At 38.5% G+C, this 21,962-nt stretch overlaps 1 protein-coding gene across 6 annotated transcripts in view; it reads left to right on the top strand.

Annotated features, from left to right (window-relative positions):
* Positions 1-21,962, top strand: part of svilb (supervillin b) — a 66,749-nt gene that overhangs the window by 20,604 nt on the left and 24,183 nt on the right. For 4 of the 6 annotated variants that reach the window (XM_053651126.1, XM_053651123.1, XM_053651127.1 and 1 more), the window contains 15 exons: positions 1,194-3,464; positions 4,118-4,291; positions 4,500-4,525; positions 4,633-4,697; positions 4,880-5,016; positions 6,491-6,586; positions 9,247-9,490; positions 12,299-12,959; positions 14,946-15,414; positions 16,813-16,939; positions 18,414-18,461; positions 19,797-19,944; positions 20,686-20,781; positions 20,896-20,976; positions 21,090-21,258. In XM_053651126.1, the coding sequence (XP_053507101.1) occupies positions 1,194-3,464; positions 4,118-4,291; positions 4,500-4,525; positions 4,633-4,697; positions 4,880-5,016; positions 6,491-6,586; positions 9,247-9,490; positions 12,299-12,959; positions 14,946-15,414; positions 16,813-16,939; positions 18,414-18,461; positions 19,797-19,944; positions 20,686-20,781; positions 20,896-20,976; positions 21,090-21,258 (4,812 nt within the window). The remainder of the gene's footprint in view (positions 1-1,193; positions 3,465-4,117; positions 4,292-4,499; positions 4,526-4,632; positions 4,698-4,879; positions 5,017-6,490; positions 6,587-9,246; positions 9,491-12,298; positions 12,960-14,945; positions 15,415-16,812; positions 16,940-18,413; positions 18,462-19,796; positions 19,945-20,685; positions 20,782-20,895; positions 20,977-21,089; positions 21,259-21,962) is intronic. The other 2 variants (XM_053651125.1, XM_053651128.1) reach the window with 2 other exon arrangements.

Genomic DNA, 21,962 nt, shown 5'->3' with positions numbered 1-21,962 from the left:
GTTCCATTGGTCTTTTTGTTCTTGAGGCTTACCAGTTTTCATGTTGTGGTATACCCTCTGAACATTTGTTCATGTCTTCATGTGGAATCTGAATGCCATATCTCTGACACATTAATGTGCACATCCTAGATAGTTTTCTTAATGCTTCCTGCATTTTTCCTTTCTAAGAAGTGTTATTTGGTTATCCACCACTTTAGAATTTGAGGGTTTGCCATTACTCAATGGTGAATGAATGGTTATAAATATAATATACAGTAATGTGCAAAAATTTTAGGCATCCTATTTTTTTGTACAAACTTTGACTTCTACATTATCAAGTCAGTGCAAAAACCATTTTAGATTCCCAAACATTAGTTTTCTAGCACAAAATTAAATGTTCCAGAAAAATGTTCGTATGTCACTAAAGAAAGCAGCATATTACTCAAGAGACCACTTTTCATTCAAAAAACACAATGAAGGCTGCTGGGTTTTCCTGCAAAAATAAGATGAAGTGCGACAGTCAAAATTTCCAAAAACAACCGTTACTGGTTCTGCAAGATGCTCAATAAAACTTACAGTTCATTTCCTTATAAAACTGCACAAATTGTACCGGAGACTATTTTTTTTTTTTTTTTTTTGTCACACCAGATATTGGCTTTGTTTCATATACTTCTGTTTATTGCTGTTTATGGTATATTTTTTAATTTAGAAACATTTAATTCCATTATTTTGAAGGCATCTTTGCTCTACAGCATTTCTTTACATGTGCCTAAAACATTTGCACAGTACTGTATAATACAATTACTAAATACACACACACACACACACACACACACACACACACACACACACACACACCCCAGTTAATAAACAGATGATTATGATGCACCTAATGCTTTGGACAGCTTTAATTTATACCTATTTTTGTCATGTTTGCCAAAAGAATTAGAAGCCATTGTGGTTTCTTAAAATGGGAATATGTATAAATGTGTAAAAGGTATTTGTTACATACTGTTTACCCAATGCAGATGCAAATACTCTCTAATTAAAACTTTAACATCCTAGTCATTGGTTTACTTCAGTACTGGGGAACTGTAGCTATATGCTTTTTTGCTTTGGTTAAAGGATACTAAACCAGGTAGAAACGTTGCATGAACTGGAAAGTATATGCATTTATATTTTTATATTATGCTTTTTTTTATCCCCTTATGAAGAATACGAGGGCGAGAGAGACGGGCAAGGGAAGAGAGCTTAGGACGGGCATCTGATTCAGGATCAGATGCATCCTCGGTTCGACGTTTCCCTGTCGATACTTCATCACATTTAGCCCCTCACTCTGAATCTACATTCCACCTACAAACATGGACTGCACAGCCCCTAGGCCAACAGCAGAATTTGAATACAGAATCTTCGCATTACTATCGAGCACACAGTGCCGAACCACCACGCGCACAGAGTACAGAATCAACTCACCATCAGTGTTTACTCTCAGCTGAACCTCAGTGTGCACCAAATGTAGAGCCTCTAAACTGTGATCAGAGGCTTCAGGGGCATCCAAAAACTTTGAGTTGCCAGCCGGATTATGCACAACTTTCACTCTATTACAGGGACGTCCAACAGCCGAATCAAATATGTAGAATTCCCCCACAGACTCATTCTACAGACGGAGATTGTCATCAATTGTATCCTGAGACTAGAAATGCCCAACAACCTGAATTAAAATGTATACACACCCATCAACCAATGCTTGTGGGCAATGCTTCTCACCACCAACCTCTGCTATGTAAGGTTGGACATGCGTCTCCATCATTTGGACAGACTCGGCAAATTGTTTCTGGACACAGTCATGGGCAGCCTCTACCTTATGGTCCCACTGAAGATCTGCATCCTGTCTACGGCCATACTCCACACCATGGTCCTTCCTACTGGCCTAGCCAGCAACCTGCTCCATTGAATGGAAATATTGCAGGTTCTTCACCCAGGCCTACTAAAAAACATGGGCCTCCAGATCCTCAGGGCAATGCAGACATGCCTAGGTTGACACCAATTGGTAGGGAGGGTGTAGAATCCAGGCGAAGAGCCAGTGCTGATCATATTCCACTTTTCCAAAGAGATGGTAGATCAGCTTCTAGGGCTGATCCACCATCAGAATGCTTGCTGAAGAGCAGAAAAGCTGTGTTGCCTTCTGAAATCCGCCGCCGGGAGAGAAGTGTAGATGACCCCATGCAGAGACACACTGAAGAAGTTTTGGAGGGTAGGAGAAGCAGGAGAATCAGCCAATCAGAAGAGATTGAGCGAGTAGGTGGAGTGAGTGTTAGCCAGTTAAATGAGGGGGCAGATAAAGGCAGAAGCAGGGCTGTTAGCAACTTTGAGATGAAAGAAGGGCATGATGAAAAAAGAGTCAGCCCATTAGGGGAGGAAGGAAGTAAAGAAGATACCGGGACCAGCTATGTTCAGAACAGAGCAGGCCAAGGTGATGGGAAAGTTAGTGAGCCTCAAGAAAGAGCCAGACTGGGCAGCAAAAAGAGAATTCAAGGAGAAAGTGTTGGGTGTGAAAAGATAGAAGGGAAAGAGAGGTGGGATGATGGTCAAATAAGCAGGTTAGGTCAAGTTCAGCATCATGGTGAAGGACAATTGTATGGGATTATAGAGAAGTCCGTGGAACAGTTACAGAACTTTAAACACATTGAAGATCCATCAAGGCGGGTTGAAAATTGGGTCAGCAGATCAGATGTTCCACAAGGCCTTGACAAAAGGCTTTCTCATTTTGAGATAAAAGATGGACAAAGTGGAGGGAGAATTGCATTGTTTGATATGGTGGACCTGAACAAAAACAGGAACTCAAAGGTTGATGTAGAAAATGGTGAAGGTCAAAAGAGGATCCAGAAAGATATGTTAGAATTGCAATGCAGACAAAGGAGGATCAGCCACTCAGAGGAAGGTGAGGAACATCTCGGACACAGAAGGCTAAGTCAATCTGAAGATGATTGGAAAGGACGTAGGGTGCGTAGGATCAGCCAGTCAGGTAATTGGGATGGCCAAGATCAAATTGGGCAAGCAGGTGGTCAAATGGAAGGAGATGGACATAAGAAGAAAAATCGGGACATGCCAGAAGCTATGGATACCACACCAACACAACAGGAGGGCAATGACCCATCTTTGCACCATAGACTGGATGAAGTAGGCAGTTACTTACAGAGTGGTTCTTCCCTCCCTCAGGCCCGCCACAGAAGAAGCAGGGATGAAGTCAAGCCAAAAATTCGGACTCGCTCTATGTCAGATATTGGAGTGTCTCAGCGTTCTGCAGCAATTCGTTGTCTTGAGCGTGCTGCAAGTCGAGAATCTATAATGGCAGCAGGGATGGGACAGAATGCCAGGGACACAGGAACCACCAATGGTGAAGTAGGGGCTTTGGATACAAGAGTTTCTGTGGCAAAACTCAGGCATTCCTATCTGGAGAATGCCTCAGGACGCAGGCCTGAATTGTACGTCGATAGCACTTGAAATAGTTACAAATACTAATTCTTTCAACATGGAGGCATTATTTTGTTCTCCTGGCTTTATGGTTTTTAACATTGTCTTTAAGCAAGCAAACTAAAGGCACACATCTGCATTAATCTACTGACAGTTTGAACTGGTGTGAATTTTAACATGCTTTTAGTCTACGTGGATTAACCTCAGTTTTGTCTTTGTTGATCTGATATCTGACTTTGTTGTGATGCATTGGGCAGTATATGATGCTGAAGTATTATGGAAACATGTGTCTGTGAGGGGAAAAAAAATGACCAGCTTAACAATAACTAATCCTAATAAATTGCTAGAATGAATAAATGGATATCGTTTTGTTTTTTGCCAGAATAAGGAAATATTTGATTTGTTAAATGGCTGTTATTGAGCAGTTGCATGTGTGTAAATATTAAGTAAATAAACAAGATTGATTGTGTGGGTATTGGTTATTGCATGAGGTTTCTTTTGATATATTTGTTGCTTCATCCTAGAGTATTTATTGAGAGAAACGTGTATACTTTTAAACTCTAAAATGTAAAGCCAATAGTGTTTTGCATTTTAACAGTTATTTGTTTTTACTAAATTGTTCATTTTGTTCCATTGTTGTATATCACACTTGTCCAATATGAAGAAGTGAGTCTAAGATAGACACAGCTGCTATAGAGGCTGATCCAGCGGAGGTTGTTGACCAAGAAAAGGGGCAACGCCGACCTAGACGGTATATCAACCCTGGTGATGATCGCAAGGCCTCTGAAAGGTTCAGAACTCAGCCAGTCACATCAGCTGAAAGGCTACAGTCTGATAGGTATGGTTAGACAAGCAAATGTGATAACATTCACTAAAATGGTGCTCTCCTAATTTTAAGATCAAGATTGCTTTCATGTTGAAGCAAGTCTTGCCAATGAGTCTATAATGGAAATGATGGTATACTTTTATTGACCCCCCCCCCCCAAATCAGTTTCTTTGCAACCACTAACACTTTGTTCTTATTGTACTTTTTGCTTGCTATTTAGGTCTCTGGAGCTACATAAGGCAGAAGGTGAGCTTATCTGCATTAATGGATTGTTTTCCAATACAACAGACAAAAATGATCAGTCAATATACCTGAAAAAACTCACTCACAAACACCCACTTTGTTTTTCCTAGTGGATGACGAGAAGTTAGACGAGCGAGCAAAGATGAGTGTAGCAGCCAAGAGGTCCCTCTTCAGGGTATAAGAATTTTATAGTCTATATGTGCATACGTCAACTAATTTGTGTAGCTTGGTCTAGGTATGACACTCGAAGTCTGAGATAATGAGTACTCTTATAACCATTGTCAAATATCTTGGCAATATTTCAAAGGTATAGTCATGTTGGCTTTAATATTTTACTTTTTTCTTACCATGTTTCAGGAGCTTGAGAAGACTGCAGAAAGTGGTGTTCCCAAACCTCGGTCCCGTAATGTAGCAGTGGAGCGGAGACTCAGGCGCACGCAGGACCGCTCCAGAACCCAGCCTGTTACCACAGAGGAAGTGGTCATCGCTACATCGTAGGTCACTTTTAACATCACTACTACACAAAATATCCCATGAAGTATGGGGGGTAAATCATAGTTTTCAAATGTATTTACAAATAAATAAATTATGAAATGCTGAGAAACCCTTAATTAGTTGTGGTGCAACCAGTTGTACATCAGATGTCACATGATTAGCTGCATGGACGTCTCCTGTGTGCATTTAAATGCTGTGTGCTCTTAATATAAATCCTCCCATTCCTAGAAGGACAGAGTTTGTTAGAGAACATACATAAACAAACAGCTTAGTAAAAAACAAGGATTTATCAAAGCAAGTCTGGGACACATTTCTGGAACTATATCAATCAAGGTTTTGTTATGAAATGTATCCCAAAGTTTGAAGTGTTTGTACTCCAATGTTGTAACATTAAATACATTTTTACAAAAATGGAAATAATATAGAACAGCTATGATTCTGCTTAGAGGAGACCAACCACCAAATGTCAGTGGTCAAGTAATGAGGGCATTAGCAAATAAACAAGAGGTGAAGGGTTACTCAACACGATGCTGTTTGCTTTCTGTAAAATGTAGCACTTTGTGGGCAAAAAGTTCAGTTTTGGTCTAATATGATTGAAGAATAATTATTTATTTATTTATTAATTTATTATTATTATTTTTAATTTGCTGAGTCTCCAATATGCCGAAACTCCAAACAGGATTTCATGAGACCTGCCATTCTTCTGTAATAGCCAACTTGGTGGTGTGTCCAGGCTATGGTTATCCTATGAACAGCTTCTCCCACCTGAGATGTGGATGTCTTCAACTCCCTCAGAGTTACCCTTGGCCTCCACAAATTTAGGAAAAATTAAAGGGTGTATATATATGTAAGGCACTGTAGCTGTCTTGGCAGAACCTTTTTGAATTTTTGGTTTTTCTGTGATGGAGCAGGTACAGTGCCCTCCATCAATACTGGCACCTTTGGTAAATATGAGCAAAGGCGGCTGTGAAATTCTTTGTTTAACCTTTTGATCTTTTGTTCAAAATATTCACAAGTACTCTGCTCTTATGGATATCAAACAATTGCAAAAACAACAGGTTTATAAAAAAATAAAAAATTCTTTAGATATAGGTGTGCAACAATTATTGGCACCCTTTTAGTCACTACTATGTGCTACCTCTGCTTGCCAAGATACCAGCTCCGAGTCTTCTATTATAATGCCTGATGAGGTTGGAGAATACATGGCAAGGGATCTGAGACCATTCCTCTATACAGTATCTCTCCAGATCTTTCAAATTTCGAGGTTCATGCTGGTGGTCTCTCTTCTTCTGTTTACCCCACAGGTTTTCTATGGGTTTCGAGCAACAAATTTCGGTTGCTTTTCATTTATTTCAATGACTCTTATTGCAATAACTCTGGTTTGGTTCTATTGATCATTCATTTGTCACTAATTCATAGATGTGCAACTATCTTTCACTGATTTTCCTTGGCATTATTTGTCCTTTTCTAAAGTTCTCCTGGTCCCCCAACCCAAATCGCCACTGTTCAAACCACAACCCCCAGGTTTCCCAGTCCCACAGTAGTCAGCACCACAATGACTAACTTCAGGTACTTGCATGTATGTGTATGAGCTTTTAGGGCTTCCAATAAACTTATGCAATCAGTGTTTGTGTGTTTCTATAATACCTATTTATGTGTACATGTCTGCAGCATGGCTACTATGTTTAGACAAATCTCCAGTTGGTGTGATTTTTATTTTTGTCTCTGCATCTTGAAATTGTGTTTTATAGTATATATTTTTTTGTTCCACTAGTGAAGTAAAGGCTGTGGACAGCACACTCTACTGGTGAAATGCTGCACTCAGCGTTATACCGTTTTACACTCTCACAATATGAAGGAAATGTTGCCTTCAGTATTAGAATCCTGTGTAATAATGTAATGCTTGTGTACTGTATGTCTCAGTAAGAGACATTAAATGTGAGAATGTATTTGCAGATGTTTTGGGGGTTTGTCCATCTGGCCATCCAGATGAACCGATTGCTATCCAAGGCAGAGAGAAAGTTATCTATATTTTCTAGGGAGGTTGAAATGTAGATCAGCCATTTAAAATACTTTGTTTTTGAAAGAGTTTCTAAGAGCTGAAAATATCAACGTAATGTGATTATTCTTTAGGAATATATAGGGGATTCTAATTAAATTCATGTTACTTTCCCTTAATTAACATTATTTCTGCATTATTTATTTTTAACTAACCATGAACTTCAGCATTAATACACCACAAGTAACATTCTCAGTCACAAAGTTAACACAAAAGTTAGCTGATGTTTGTTTAAATGTTAACAAAATACACCAGGATTGACTGTTTATTCTATGGGTGTCCTATCTTATCAGCAAAGGGCCATTGTGCATGCAGGTTTTCATTCCAGTCTAACAGAAGCCACACCTGATTCCATAGACCACCAATAGACCATCAGGTGTGGCTTCTGCTTGTTTGGAATGAAAATCTGCACCCACAATGAACCTTTATGGTTAAAGATTGGACACCCCTGGTTTATTCCATCCATGACTAAAAAATACAGTTCACATAAATTATAAATATATACATTACAAGTATACAATTATAACTCTGTTCTCCAGGTGTAAATCGTTAAACTTGCTATTCTGCTTACACAATTAATTGAAGTTAAATAATTAAAATGTTGGTTCATATGTCACTGTTGAGTTAATCTTACTCATTGGTTGTATAATGGTTCATGCCGGTGTGTGTTTGGTTTATTGTTTTAAAATAAGAGTGATTTTATTTATTTAATATAAGTGATTTAATAATGATCCGCTATGGATGTCCGTTATTTAATGACAACAAAAGCAGAGGATTTTATCATTTAAAATCTTCCCACCTGTTACTTTTCACCTTCATATCATCAGATGGTCTCTTATCCAGTTCATACTTTTTTCCCTGCTATGTAAGTAAACTGTTTGCTTACCAAGGCAGCTTGAATAAGGACTGACACATGGTCAAAGCACACCATGGTAAGCATATTATTATTATTATTATTATTATTATTATTATTAGTAGTAGTAAATTTGTAAAAAATAATTTCTGCTTCTATAACACATACATACAGTACATATGGTATTAAAGTCTTTCAAATCATTTAAAAACAATGCATCAAACTGGCAGTGGCCAATTTATGAAGTGCTTGTTCCCATAATCTCTGTTTTACATTTAATGGAAGGAGGAAAGTTGTGGCAAGATGGAGTAGGTAATGGATTAAAAACATTTTTACTTGCAGTATACCGTTTAATTTTAGATTGTGGACAGAATGTTTTGTTAATATGACCTAAATGTAACTTTATTTTACTATTGATAAACACAATTAATTCATGAAGAATACTTTTGTCACTCAGGTTGAGTTAAACTTAAACACAAAGAATTTCTCAAATTATATATATATATATATATATATATATATATATATATATATATATATATATATATATATATATATATATATATATATATATATATATATATATATATATAGTATGCCCCTTTCTGTGAGAAATACTACTTATGGTCCACTGTTATGTGTAAATGACATTTTGTAAAAAAATATTGTATGTTACAAAACAAACTTATAGATCTATTTTGTGGATGTAGTAGAACAATAAAGCAAAATCTGTAATTGTACATTTTTTCATAATGTTGTCCATAGAGGGATAATGTAAGAGTTAATTTATTAATACTACTTATAGTGTATTAATTCTGAAGTTCCTAGTTTGTTCATGTTAATGTGATGCGTTAACAGAAATTTGTTTGTGCCTTATTGCACAGTTGAAGCTCACTGTGTCTCAGTCAGTGATTATTAACTAGTCTGTTACCATCTCCTGATTCTTTCACTTAGCAATTCCTCATGCTAAAAACAATTGAATGTTATGAATTATTATGCAAACAGGGTTTTCTACACGAGTGTCGTATTTTTAGGTGGCTAAGTGTTAGATTTTCGCTTGATTTTGTTGTGTCTGGGTTGTCACAGCTGAGTTGAAGTGCTCTTCTTTCACAGCCTGCAGTTATATTTACTCTTTTGCATCCTGTGATCCTATATATAGTTTGTTATTAACTAAATTTAAGAAATGTCTGTTTATTTTTTTTTTCTGTGTTCTTTTGGAGCATGCATGCATCTGAGTGGTGCAACTGCAAGCCTGCGAATGTTCTATTCTGTTTCCATTTCTTGCAGTGATGTGATTGTTTGTTTGTCTCCTCCCAGCATGCAGACTCCCTCAGCCCCCGACTCTGCTCTAAAGGAGAAGGAACAGGAGGTGCCACCTGGAGAAGTGGGGACTGAGGAGCCTGACCTGTCAACACTGAGCCTGGTAGAAAAAATGGCTCTGTTTAACCGCCTGTCCCATCCTCCTGCCCAAAATGCAGAGGGTGCATGTGCAGATTCGCGCCCACGCAGGCGAAATGCCCGGTTCCAAACCCAGCCCATCACCCAAGGGGAAGTAAATCAGGTAAATTTAGCTGTTTTTTATGGTATATAATTTCCAGCAAGTACTTTTTATATATTGTTTGAGCAAAAATTTTGTTTCAATACAGTTGAATAATTCATTTTTCATATGAGGTTTGAGTAGCATTCTGATTATTAAATTATTGATTAAATGAACATGTAGCAGTATAGTGATGTGGGATGTTTCCCTCTAAATGAATGGATCTTGGGAAAATACTAAGAATGCGATGATCTTGCACGAGTCACACTTTCGAGCATCAGCACACTGTCCCTTTCACAGGATTTAATGCAGGCTGTAGATCCATCAGATCACACAGATCGTATTCCCATGCCTGATGGGTTTGTAGTACAACCCCATGGTGATCAAGTAAGACAATATTTCAAGACAATAAACTAAGACCACTTTTGGCTAATTTGTTAGTCCTGGGGTAATAACAGCTTCAGATTGGCAGTTTTGCATCCTCATATTGGATACCTGCTTCTTATAAGTTGCCCAATGAATGTTTGCTTGAACATTATTTATTGGCTTTGTCAGGATGTGCTCAATATTTTGTTTAGATATCCAAAAGTGGTCATATGGAATTCTACTAAAGAGCTGAATAAATTGTGAATAATGCATCATGGCACCTGTCTGTCTTATCCCTTTCATCCACTTTGATTTAAGTGATACTATTGCTGCAATTACTGCTGCTGCTGGTACTACTACTACTAATGGTGCTACTACTAGTTCCTACTCATGCTGCTACTACTAATACCACAGCCACTACTACTATGGCTTCTACTAATACTACTACTGCTATTCTTTTATTGTTGCTATTACTACTGCTACTACTGCTGCTGCTATTACTTCTATTGTTATTACTACTTCTATTACTACTGGTACTACTGCAACCACCACCACTATGACTTCTACTAATGCTACTACTAATGCTTTTCTTTTGTTGCTGTTATGTCTACTACTAAATTGATGACTACTGCTCCTATTACTACTACTTCTACTGTTGCTGCTGCTGCTATTAGAACTACTGCTGCTAGTATTACTACTACTGCTCCTATTTCTGTTACTGCAACTGTTACTACTACTACTGATATAGGTTTGTGTTTATTCTCTTCATAAAGTGTCCTACACTAATATTGGCACCCTTGGTAAATATTAGCAAAGACGGCTGTGAAAAATTGTCTTTATTGTTTGCCCTTTTGATATTTTGTTAAAAATTCACAAAAATACTCTGCTCTCATGGATATCAAACAATTGCAAACACAACACAGGTATATCAAAAAAATCTTTAAATATAGCTGTGCAGCAATTATTGGCACCCCTATGAATTCATATGAGAAATATATTTGACGTATATTCCCGTTAATAAAAAAATGAATAAATTTGTACAGCTGGGTGTCTAGGAACAGGAAATTGTTGAACCATGACTTCCTTTTTCACAGAGGTATAAATAAGAGGTAACACAGGCCAAATTCCCTTAGTCATTCATAACAATGGGTAAGACCAAGGAATATAGCTGTGATGTGTGACAAAAGGTTGTTGAGCTTCACAAAATGGGAAGTGGCTATAAGAATATAGCAAAAGCATTTGAAAATTATCTGGAACTTCAAATGGGATCAAGTTCTATGGTCAGATGAAACCAAAATAGAGCTTTTTGGCAATAAACACCAGAGGTGGTTTTGGCACACACAGAGAGGTAGCCATATGGAAAAGTACCTCATGCCCATGGTTAAATATGGTGGTGGCCCTTCAATGTGTTTGGGGCTGTTTTTCTGCCAGAGGGCCTGGACATTTCGTTAGGATACATGGCATCATGGACTCAAATATCTACAGATATTAAATGAAAACCTGACTGCCTCTGGCAGAAAGCTTAAAATGGGCCGTGGTTGGATTTTCAAGCAGGACAATGATCCAAAACATATATCACAATCAACACAAAAATGGTTTACTGACCACAAAATCAAGTCCTGCCATGGCCATCCCAGTCCCCTGACATTGAACCCATAGAAAACCCATAGGGTGGACTGAAGAGGAGAGTCCACTAGTGTGGACCTCAAAAATTTAAGGATCTGGGGAGATTCTGTATGGTAAGACCATACAGTCAGGTAAGCTGTTATCTTGGCAAAGGGAGGTAGCACAAAATATTAAATAAAAGGGTGCCAATAATTGTTGCATACCTATATTTAACAGTTTTTTTTTTGGGTAATCCTGTATTTTGTTTGCAACTGTTTGATATGCATGAGAGCAGAGTAGTTTTGTGATTATTTTTGAACAAAGATCAAAATGTTAGACAATTTTTCACAGCCACCTTTGCTCATATTTACTGAGGGTGCCAATATTAATGGAGGGCACTATACGTGCACTGGTCACTGATCTGTTGGACAATTTTCTATCATTAAGAACTGCACTTTTCTACATTAATCTGCTGACCACAGAGTTTATAGCATGCAAGTTACAGTGGATTGAAAACAAATAAATTGCATTTGCAGGAGAGACTGTTCTATGTGCCATGTTTGAATATTCTGTGCCTCTCACTTGTTATAACCTCTCAGCAATCTGTATGTGTAGTAATGTATGATAAGTTATTCTGGGATAAAGCTATTCACGTAAATATCAAATATATTATGCATTCTCAGCTAAATTGTGTGTGCTTGCGCAGTGCACAAATCTTGAGTGGATCTTGTTGAAATGCTACAGGGCACTACCATGCATTGTCTTGTGCTTTTTTCTTTTTTTTTTTGGTAACATGTGCTTTTTTTTTTGGTCTTGCTTTCATTGCTCTTTTTTTTTCTATTTTTCTTTGTCAATTTATAGCTGCAGAATGGAGGTCTGAAGTTGGAGCCTCTCTCTGCATCGTTGGTCCGTTCTGTTGCTGCGGTCACCGCCCAGGCTTCTGTTGCCATGGTGACAAGCCTATCCATGGCGATCCCTGCAGATGCTCACACAGAGACATGCCCAGCCCTTTCTCACACTCCTACTCCAGCAGCACCGCCCAATCTACTTTCGCCCAATCAGTCACCACACGATAATCTTCGAGCTTATGAGAGAGGTGTTCGATATTTCAGCCTGACGGAGAGTGGGGAAAACTGCGCCCCTGAAACATGCTCTCCGCCCCCACCAGAGGGGCCGATCCAACCAGCACAAGGCAAGGGCTTGGCTGTTAGGGTATCAGCCAATGAGCAGAAACAAGAGGAGGTCCATGGGTGTACACTTGGTTTGGCAGAAAGCGGAGATCCCAAGCCCCCTCATGTGTTTAATCAGCTTGCACATACACACACTACTACACACACACTCTTGCACACTCATGGAGAGAGGGAGGCGGGGCTGATCAGCCAGAAGGAAAGAGAGCAAGAGAGAGAGCATGACCGAGTGAGGCAGCAAGACTGGGAGAGAGAGAAAGACAAGATCCATGTCTCACAAGGTTACCTCTCGCCAGACGCTGTTCAGACAGAGCACAGCACAGTTGTTGCCTCAGGTAAGAGATGGGGGGAGTAGAGAGAGAAAGGGTGTATATATATGAATGAGTAAATAAATGCATAAAGCTACAGGGGAGTGTAATTAAATCGGCAGTGTCCTTATTGTATCTGATGCACATACTGCATTTTGTTTCACACTTGGTTGCTTGTCCATGTGCTGAGCCCATTTCTGATTGTGTTAAGTGATCTCTGCCATGCCGGGCTGAATGTGATTAGCATAATTTCACATCCATGCAGCCCACACAGCTTTCTTTGTCTGTGTCTCAGAATCACAAACTAATAATGCTGCTGTGAAGGCGGTGGGAGGCTTTTTACTGGAGTGTTACTATCTTCAGACAACAGAGTACTCTTAGCAGTATGTGAGTAAAAATGCAGGAGTAAATTGCTGGGCTTCTTTGAGGAAAAAATTAATAAGAGGAATTTTATGGAAGATAGTTATTGTTTTTTAAATGGGAGAAAATAATCATACACCAGAAAGGTACAATGGAAGCCTCATCTGTTTACTATACACTTGTACATTTGGAGAAAAAGCCTTTCCAGTGCAATTTCTGTTCACTGTGGATTTACACAGTGCATGTCTGCTCAGGAGGGAGTCATTCTAATTATCCTCTGCCTAGTGTGCTTGTGCAGTTGCAACACATTTGCAGTGTGTATGTTGTAGTACCCATTTGATTTGTCATGTAGTACATTTGCTTTGCCTTGAAGGCCAGTTCTTGTTTATGCAGTCGAATGAGTGAATATTTTTGGGAGCAGTCATGTCTGTCTAATGTGATCAGTGTGATATCACAGGATAAATTACTAATATTTTATACATTTTGTTATGTGGTTTGCACCATGTCCTTTTCCACCATGCTGATTAATCTCAGGGCTATGAGTGCCAAGTCAATGCACATTTGATGATGATTCAAGGCTGCCTACATAGTAGACACCAGTGGTGTATGGTCATGTGTATGGTGTATGTGTCCATACACCACTGGTGTATGGACACACTATTTAATATGGTAATATGCAATTTGGGATGTGCGCCCAGAATATAATTGTGTGCTGTCATTGTCACTCTTTCCCCAGCATTGTAGAAATGTTGAGACAAAAAAAAATTGATATTGTGCACATCAATTTGACGGTCAGATTCACTATTAGGTGGATGAGCTAAACCTCTTAGTTTCAGAGATTGTCTTTTAGCTATAATGAACTAGTCATCTAACATTAGCTAGCTCAAGTATAAGTTTTGGTTGAAGGGGAAGAGCTCTGCTGTAACCGCACAGCTCGATGCTGAACCATGTGGTAAATAGACATGTACCCTGAGGCTATATGGTACTCCCGCTAACTCCAGCTAGCAGAGAAGAGAGCAAAAATAAATAAATAATCATGGTCACTAAATGACATGGATCATTCTATTAAATACAAACAAGGATTGAAATATAACCAAGTAAAAATACAAAAGCACACAAAACTATCCAACTATTGTCGGCTATCTATCACTTTAACTACTGGAGAATGATACAAATTCCAGATTAAATAAGAGAAACAGTGTTAATATTTTCTCCTTTATATTCCTGAAATACTGTTTCACTTAGCTTGTATCTCAACCACAAGTTGCAGCATTTTCAAGTCTGGTTATCCCCCAAAAGTGCACAGGGAAAAATTCATGGGTGCATCACATTTTGAATTGAAAATGTGTCCTGTTCATGCAGTTAATATTTTTGTTTGTACCTTCCCCCTATATTTTGTAACAAATTTAGCTGGAAATCCTGTTTCCCAAAATATAAATTAATGGCCTAATTTATTATATGCTTTAATTACAAATACCACATAATCTCTTTTTGAACAAACAGTGTTTCAGAAAACAGCATTTTGGGCCTTCTGAAGTTGAGCTAATTGCAGGGGAGTCAAATGTCTGTGTTTAAGAGCACAAATGTTAAAACTAGAATTATTTTGTGTGCGCATTAAGCATTTCACTTGTACTTTTCCACTGTGTTACATAGGTGCTCCTGAGACTGTTCCCTCAGTGTGTTCCGTGAGCACTGCAGTTGCTTCCTTCCAAACCTCTTCATGCACATCGACTGCTGCTTCGCACACACTCACATACCTGCAACACAGTCCTCCTTGCACTCCGCCTAAACCCCAGCCGAAGACAGTTCAGCCACACTTCCAAAGCTCTTCTCACAGTTCCCCTCAAACCTCACCTCAGACTCCTTCAAAACCCCCGTCATACCTCCAGTCTCCTCCACCACCAGAAACACAAATCTACCCAGAATCCCCTGGACAATTACAAACCAAAGTATCCCCTCAAAGTATCAACCCCACTCAGTCTTATTCCTACACCACTCCACAGACTAAGGTCCCACCTCAGACGCAACCTAAGCCCCAGTACATCGTACCGAATCAATCCCAGTCTTCTCCTGTGGCCCACGAAGAACCGGAGACAATGACGTCAATGTCCATTAAGGAGAGGTGAGTGTGCGGTTAGTGGTCTCGTAGATTCTTTGTAGTAAAAAATCACTACTGTGCCCCTGGAAGCACTGGAACACTGGAATAAAAGCCAGAGGGTTAAATGCCAGCGCTGTCAACATGGTCTGTGAATTCTGTTTCAAACAGTTCCTCAACTTTGGCTACATTTAAATTTTAGTAATTTTAGTTGGTTCTGTTTCCCAAAAATATAAGCTAGTAGCCTAATTTAAACCACGTCAACCCTGTTGAGTTCTGCAGGATACCAGTCACAATGCACACTTCTAGTCTCACCCAGATGCCTTGTGAAGTTTTCTGGCAAGTGTCCCTCCTATTTGTATCTATGCTTTCCACAACTCCTTTCGTGGCTTTGATGCATTATTTTACCTCTCATATACCAAGGGGGATCATTTCATACCAAACCAGATGATGCTCTTAGATGTTTCCATCCTACCATTGGACAGGGTAGCTATAGTAGTTAAAAAAATTTGTTGAACACTTGTTTTAAAGGTGGCCTCATATGACTGGACCATTTTGAAGACCACTAATTGGCTGCTCCTAATATCCCATTGTACTGGCAGTGTTTTTGCAGTTGTGTGTATGTATGTATGTGTGTGTGTGTGTGTGTGTATGTGTGTGTGTGTGTATGTGTGTGTGTGTGTATGTGTGTGTGTGTGTGTGTGTATGTGTGTGTGTATGTGTGTGTGTGTGTGTGTATGTGTGTGTGTGTGTGTGTGTGTGTGTGTGTATGTGTGTGTGTGTGTATGTGTGTGTGTGTGTATGTGTGTGTGTGTGTATGTGTGTGTGTGTGTATGTGTGTGTGTGTGTATGTGTGTGTGTGTGTATGTGTGTGTGTGTGTATGTTCTTATGACATCACTTGGCCGCAATGGGTGTACATTAAATAGCCAAATCCAGTAATTACAGCAAATGTTTGGATATTCAATATTTCGTCTCTAAATATAACAATTAATTTGTATTTGGGAAATCAGACCATAGGAAAAATGGCAGTTGTTTGTTCTTGTTGCGAAAGTGTACAGTACTTGGTCATGGAAAGGTTGTGAATGCATCATGTGTTGAGGGCAGCAGTGCTGTTCTCCTTGCGTCCTGTTTGATGAATGAATGTGGGTCAGTGCTCCTCTCCTTCACTGAGCCACATAGAGATTGCTATTTTAGAATGTGCTGTTCTGCTGGCTGCCCTTCTTTATGGTGAGGAAGAAACTGGAAGGTAGAATCAAGAGGTTGCAGAGATAGAATGAAAAGGAGAATATTTGCTATAAAGAAATGGGTATCATGAAGATGCAGAATGAGTAATCCAAGTTACTGAATAATAATTTTGTCTTCAAAATGCATCGACTGACGTGCAGTATAAGGTCCTATGAGTGTGATGGCATGTTTTTCCCCAGGTTAGCCTTGTTAAAAAAGAGTGGGGAGGAAGATTGGAAGAACAGGATGAACAAGAAGCAAGAAGTTGTGCATGAAGTGGCATCAATGAGCAACCAAATATGGGAGGAACAAGGCTTTAAGAAGAAGGTAAATGACTGAGGACATGTCTGGCTAAAAATATGACCTGGGGTCTTTTTTTTTTTTCTTTCTTAAATCAATCATGTGTGCTTTTAGTGTGTGTGTGTGTGTGTGTGTGTGTATATATATATATATATATATATATATATATATATATATATAAATATAAAAAATAATATTCCATGCGGTTTCACTTGATTTTGTCCCGTTTATTTGTTGTGCTTCACACAATATCCACCAGGTGGTGCATGGAACAACATACTGTAGCTGAACATATAGTACACAAAAAGAAATGTAACGTGTGGTCAGATTTAAGAAACGTGATGGGTGTATTATGCCAACAACCGGAGCTCAATCCTCAGATCAGTAGTGAGTGGTTTAATGAGCTTTTTTTTTTTTCCACTGTAGAAAGTCGATTTGTTGTATGCATGTGTAAATATGATTGTCCTTCCTCAAAGTAGCATTGAATGAATTCCATTTTCTCCTTTCTTGCCAATGGAAACTTTTGTTCTTTTCTTAGATTTAAAGTTTCGCTATTGGGGGAAAAAAATGTTTTAAAGTGAACACAGAAGTCCACACACGGGGGGGCTCATTGACTTTACTTAATTCAAATGCATACATCGGTTCCATGTGACTGAATTGGGTTACATTAACATAATTAACTATTGAAGAACTGTCATACTTCAGTCATTAGTAATGAGTTTCACTTTATTGTTTAAACTCGTTTCCACAGTCGTTAAAGTATATATTGCGCTGTCAATGGACATAGTTCCCAAAGAAGCCACATCTGGATAGAGACAGACAGGAGACTGACACAGCCGGGGTTTTTTTCAGTACAAGACAGTATTATTAAAACTTTATGTAGTGAGATGGACAAGTGGAGTGATGCAATTGTGAAATGTCCCAGTGTTATACTAAATATTGGCACTCATGGAATTGCACTTACAAAATCACTTTAGTGGACCACAACTAACTGTTGTATGAATGGCAATATTTTAGTGTTTACTAGTGACTCTTACACACAGAATTAGAATAAATTCTATACATGTTTTGAAAAATGAGACCCCTGGCAGCAGCATGTTTTAATGCATTACTAAATATGTAGAGCAAAACAAATACGAAGATTGGAAACTTCATGATAGGAGTTTTGCTAGACTTATTTTAAAAATAGCCTTGTGCCATGAAATTGACAGTTATGTATTGCGCTTAAGTTAAGACCATTGCGTTAGTAGTGTCCAAACCCAAGCCACCCAGCTAAACACATTTAAATTGTGTAATTTTGTGCTGGCCATACATACATGCATGCAAACAAACAAAAAAACAAGAACTTTTATGACTTTCTGGGATTAGTTTGATGAGTAGAATTTTTTTTGTAAGGTATATTTCATGGTTTGTATGGTATGGACCCCAAAATGTGGTCAGTGCATTTACAACACAAACCAACCTGTGCCTTATACACACATCCATTACTTGTGTGTTATAGGAAGAAAGGGCTGTTATTGAGGAGTTTGCCTCATCTGAGCAGGTTTGGGTAAGATTCAATCATGCATAATGCATTAACAACTTTAGCTCTTGCAGATCAGACATTTTACCTGCACTGCTTCCTGGCTTATGCTACAAGGTAATTTAGATGGGGCTGGAGTACCGTTTGGAGCTGTCTGGTGGTTGTTGCAACTTTGAATTGCTTGTGTTCATTTGTTTTTTTCAAAAGCTGTGTGCTGCCCTACTTTCTTCTGGTACACGTTTGCCATAATATACCCCTGTTCTATCAGGCTCGTTTTGTCTTGCATTGCCCTTTTTGAATTATTTTATCTCCTTTCTTTCCCTCTGGGTGCTCTTCTATTTTTTTTCTTTTTTATGCACTCTCTTTCTCACATCTCCTGCCTGTAGGAGCCTGTTTTTGCTTCCACCTATTCCCCTCCTCCTTTCCATTCCACCCAAAAATGTCAGCCTGTAGACCATCCGTTCCAGGTAAGTCTGGCCCCTTGCACTCAACAATTTATTTTGCAATCATCTTATGTTCTTCAGGGCTGTGGGTGTTTCAGAACAAACATGTCTGAATGTCATCAATGAGTGGCTTCTAAACACTTGTGTTGGGTAACAGATGTGCTGCATATATTTAGGGTTTTTCTTTCATTATTAGTCAATACCTACACTACCTGCTGCAATTAAACAAAACCATATTAAAGTTATAATGCATAAGATATTTTGAGTAAAAATGAAAACAAAAGCATTAGTGAGTCTGGGATGTTCCTGAGCTGCTGTGAGTCACCCTGGGGATCCATTGATGGTACTTCACACTAATTCAAAATCAGCGCTGTGTGCGTTCTGTTAGTGGGAAATGTCGAACACAAACATCATACGCCAGTTCAGATATGTTCCACATCATATCTGAAGGCAAAAAAAAACCTGCCTGAAATTTCCAGTACAACTTAACCCAGATTTGCAGGTATCATAACTGGAGGTCTTTGCCCTTCAGCTGTCTTTCAGCCACACTGTATGTTAATGATAACCGGCTAACTTGCTACTATTGGCTGTTATGACAAACACAGTTACACTATGGCATCAGTGATCATGTCATTCACATAGCTCTTTCAGATCACAATAAAGCACAAAACAGACCTTAACAAGATAGCTAAAAGACACAGGCTTGTTAGAGGCCTGCTTCCAACATGCAATCTGACGCCTCCATTTGACGTTATGGATGGCATGTTTTGACAGAGTGCCTGAGGGAATTTCCCCAGTGTGGGATCAATAAATGTTATCTGTCCAATTTGCTGTGAAAGCACTGCTTTATGTGGCAGCATGTGTGACAATTGCACCACATGTCCTATATATAATTCCTATTTGTGATCTATCCAATCAGAGGCTGGGAGAAGGAGTAGAGGGACAGATGTCCATTGAAGAACGGAAGCAGATGATCTCTACACGAGAGGAGGCATGGCAAAGCACTGGAAAGGGTGTGGCAAATGACTCTGGCCAGTACACTGTGGCTGCTCGGATGGTGAAGAAAGGTTGGGCTATATAAATGCATGCAAGCACACATTACATTTCACAGTACATTAATGCAGATTGTTAGCATTTATCCAGTTTTTGGTATTACAGTGAAAACAGGGATCATCTGTGCAGACTGGGCATCATTTAACATTTTTTAGTAAAGTGTGTATAATTATTTTTGTAGGGCAGATTTACAAAACCTTTTTGTAATGCTTGTTTCTTCATAGTCACATGCATATGTTTTGTAAATGCCAATAACTTGTGTATTTCCAAGTGCTTCCATGGCATAGCTGACATTTCACAGAGCTGGAAATAACAAAATGATGACTAAATGGTGAAACAGCACCTTTTAAGCACAGCATGCACTAAATCTTCCAGTATTGCAGCTTAGCCACTGCAGCGCCTTGGCTACTTTTTTTTTTTTTTTTTTTGGTCCCAGTTGAATAGCTAGTTTTATTTTTATTTTTACTTGATTTGTGTGTGTAGTTGAAACAAATGAAATCCATACATAAATTTGCAGTGAATCATGCTAATTATACTTAAGTCTTTTTTCAAACATTTTTCTGAACTAACTGGATTGTCATTAATACTACATTTGTATAAATACGCTATATACCATTTTATAATACAAAAGTATAAAAAGGTTGAAAAAAAATGGTATATATTATTTACACGTGTAAATGAAAGAAGCTATATACCATTTTATCCAACTGCAACAAACTGAAGGACTTTTTACATCTAAAATACATCTGTCTTAGGTCTGGCTGCTTCTTCTGCAGTGATCAGTCCCATTCTGTCTCCAGTCTCTGCAAAGCTAAAGAATGGTGTTCCAGCTATCTCCAAACCACAGGAGGGTAAATGTAACGCACGCACACACTTTCTCATGCATTATTTTATGCTCTTGTATGAGGAAATGCATGCATACTGTAGTTATTCATGGAATCTGTCAATGGCTATCCCTATAATAGAGATTGAGGTCAATGTAGATATGGAATCTGACAAGAAACTGGATAAGCTGGAGACGTTTTTGGGACGTTTGAACAGTAAAGGTGAGCACAACTGATTTTGATCTGTTCTAGTTCAGTCTCTTTGAGTCAGGTGTTGATGAGGTGGTAATGACTTGCTCATGGCTTCAGGCTCTCTCTTTTTGTCTGTCTCTCAGTGACTAGTTTGCAGGAGACAACTCTGACGGTGACTGAGAAGGCTGTGAAAGAAGTAATGAGACTGGACGATGAAATTTTCTCAAAGTTCTATCGACGTGTGGCAGACATCCCACGCAGCATGCCAATTGATGATGACTTTGATGCCATATTTGGAAAACATACACCAAAGTAAGGATACCGTGAACTGCCCAATGCTAAATATGTGCCAGATAAATCAATTTGGTACATTGGCACACACTTTCAGTGTAGTACTTCACAACCAATCATTTTACAACATGAATAGAAATGACATGTGTAGTATCTTAATTTTGCTTCTGACCAACGTGAAAATTAACAAAATGAGCCATTTGCTTTAAAATCAGTTCTAGTAAGCAGTTAGGCCCTTCACCAAGGCCCTTATAGGGATAAGATATGAGGCGATTAAAATGATAATTTATGGAGGTGAAACCAAAAAAAGGTTGTTTAATATTGTGCATTTTTATTTTTTTAATTGCTTGGTATATAGAGAAGACTGAAATGTGATTAATGGTTGGTGGTTATTGATTGGATAAAATTCAGAAAAAAAATGCATATATATGCATGTACACAAACATTTTGGCCACAATTAGTAGCATATTCAGTCAATACATAACATACTTATTGTGCACATCCAGTATAAAAATGTATTCTTTGGTTGGATTGTGCTTTGTGGTAATAAGACATCTCATTGAGCAATTTGGAGGTGGCAGAAGCCAGGTTAATTTAAATTTTTTCATTTTATATATATATATATATATATAACAGGACACTTCATCAGGTGCTCTCAGAGCAGTTTCTTTATTATAGCCAACTGTTGTGCTTCAAGGCAGAGAAGGTAGACATTTAGGCTACCA

Source organism: Ictalurus furcatus, chromosome 20 (genome assembly GCF_023375685.1).
Source record: "Ictalurus furcatus strain D&B chromosome 20, Billie_1.0, whole genome shotgun sequence".
In the NCBI taxonomy this organism is placed as follows: Eukaryota; Metazoa; Chordata; class Actinopteri; order Siluriformes; family Ictaluridae; genus Ictalurus; species Ictalurus furcatus.
Note: the sequence above shows the minus strand (reverse complement) of the source record. Positions and strands in the feature narration are given on the sequence as shown.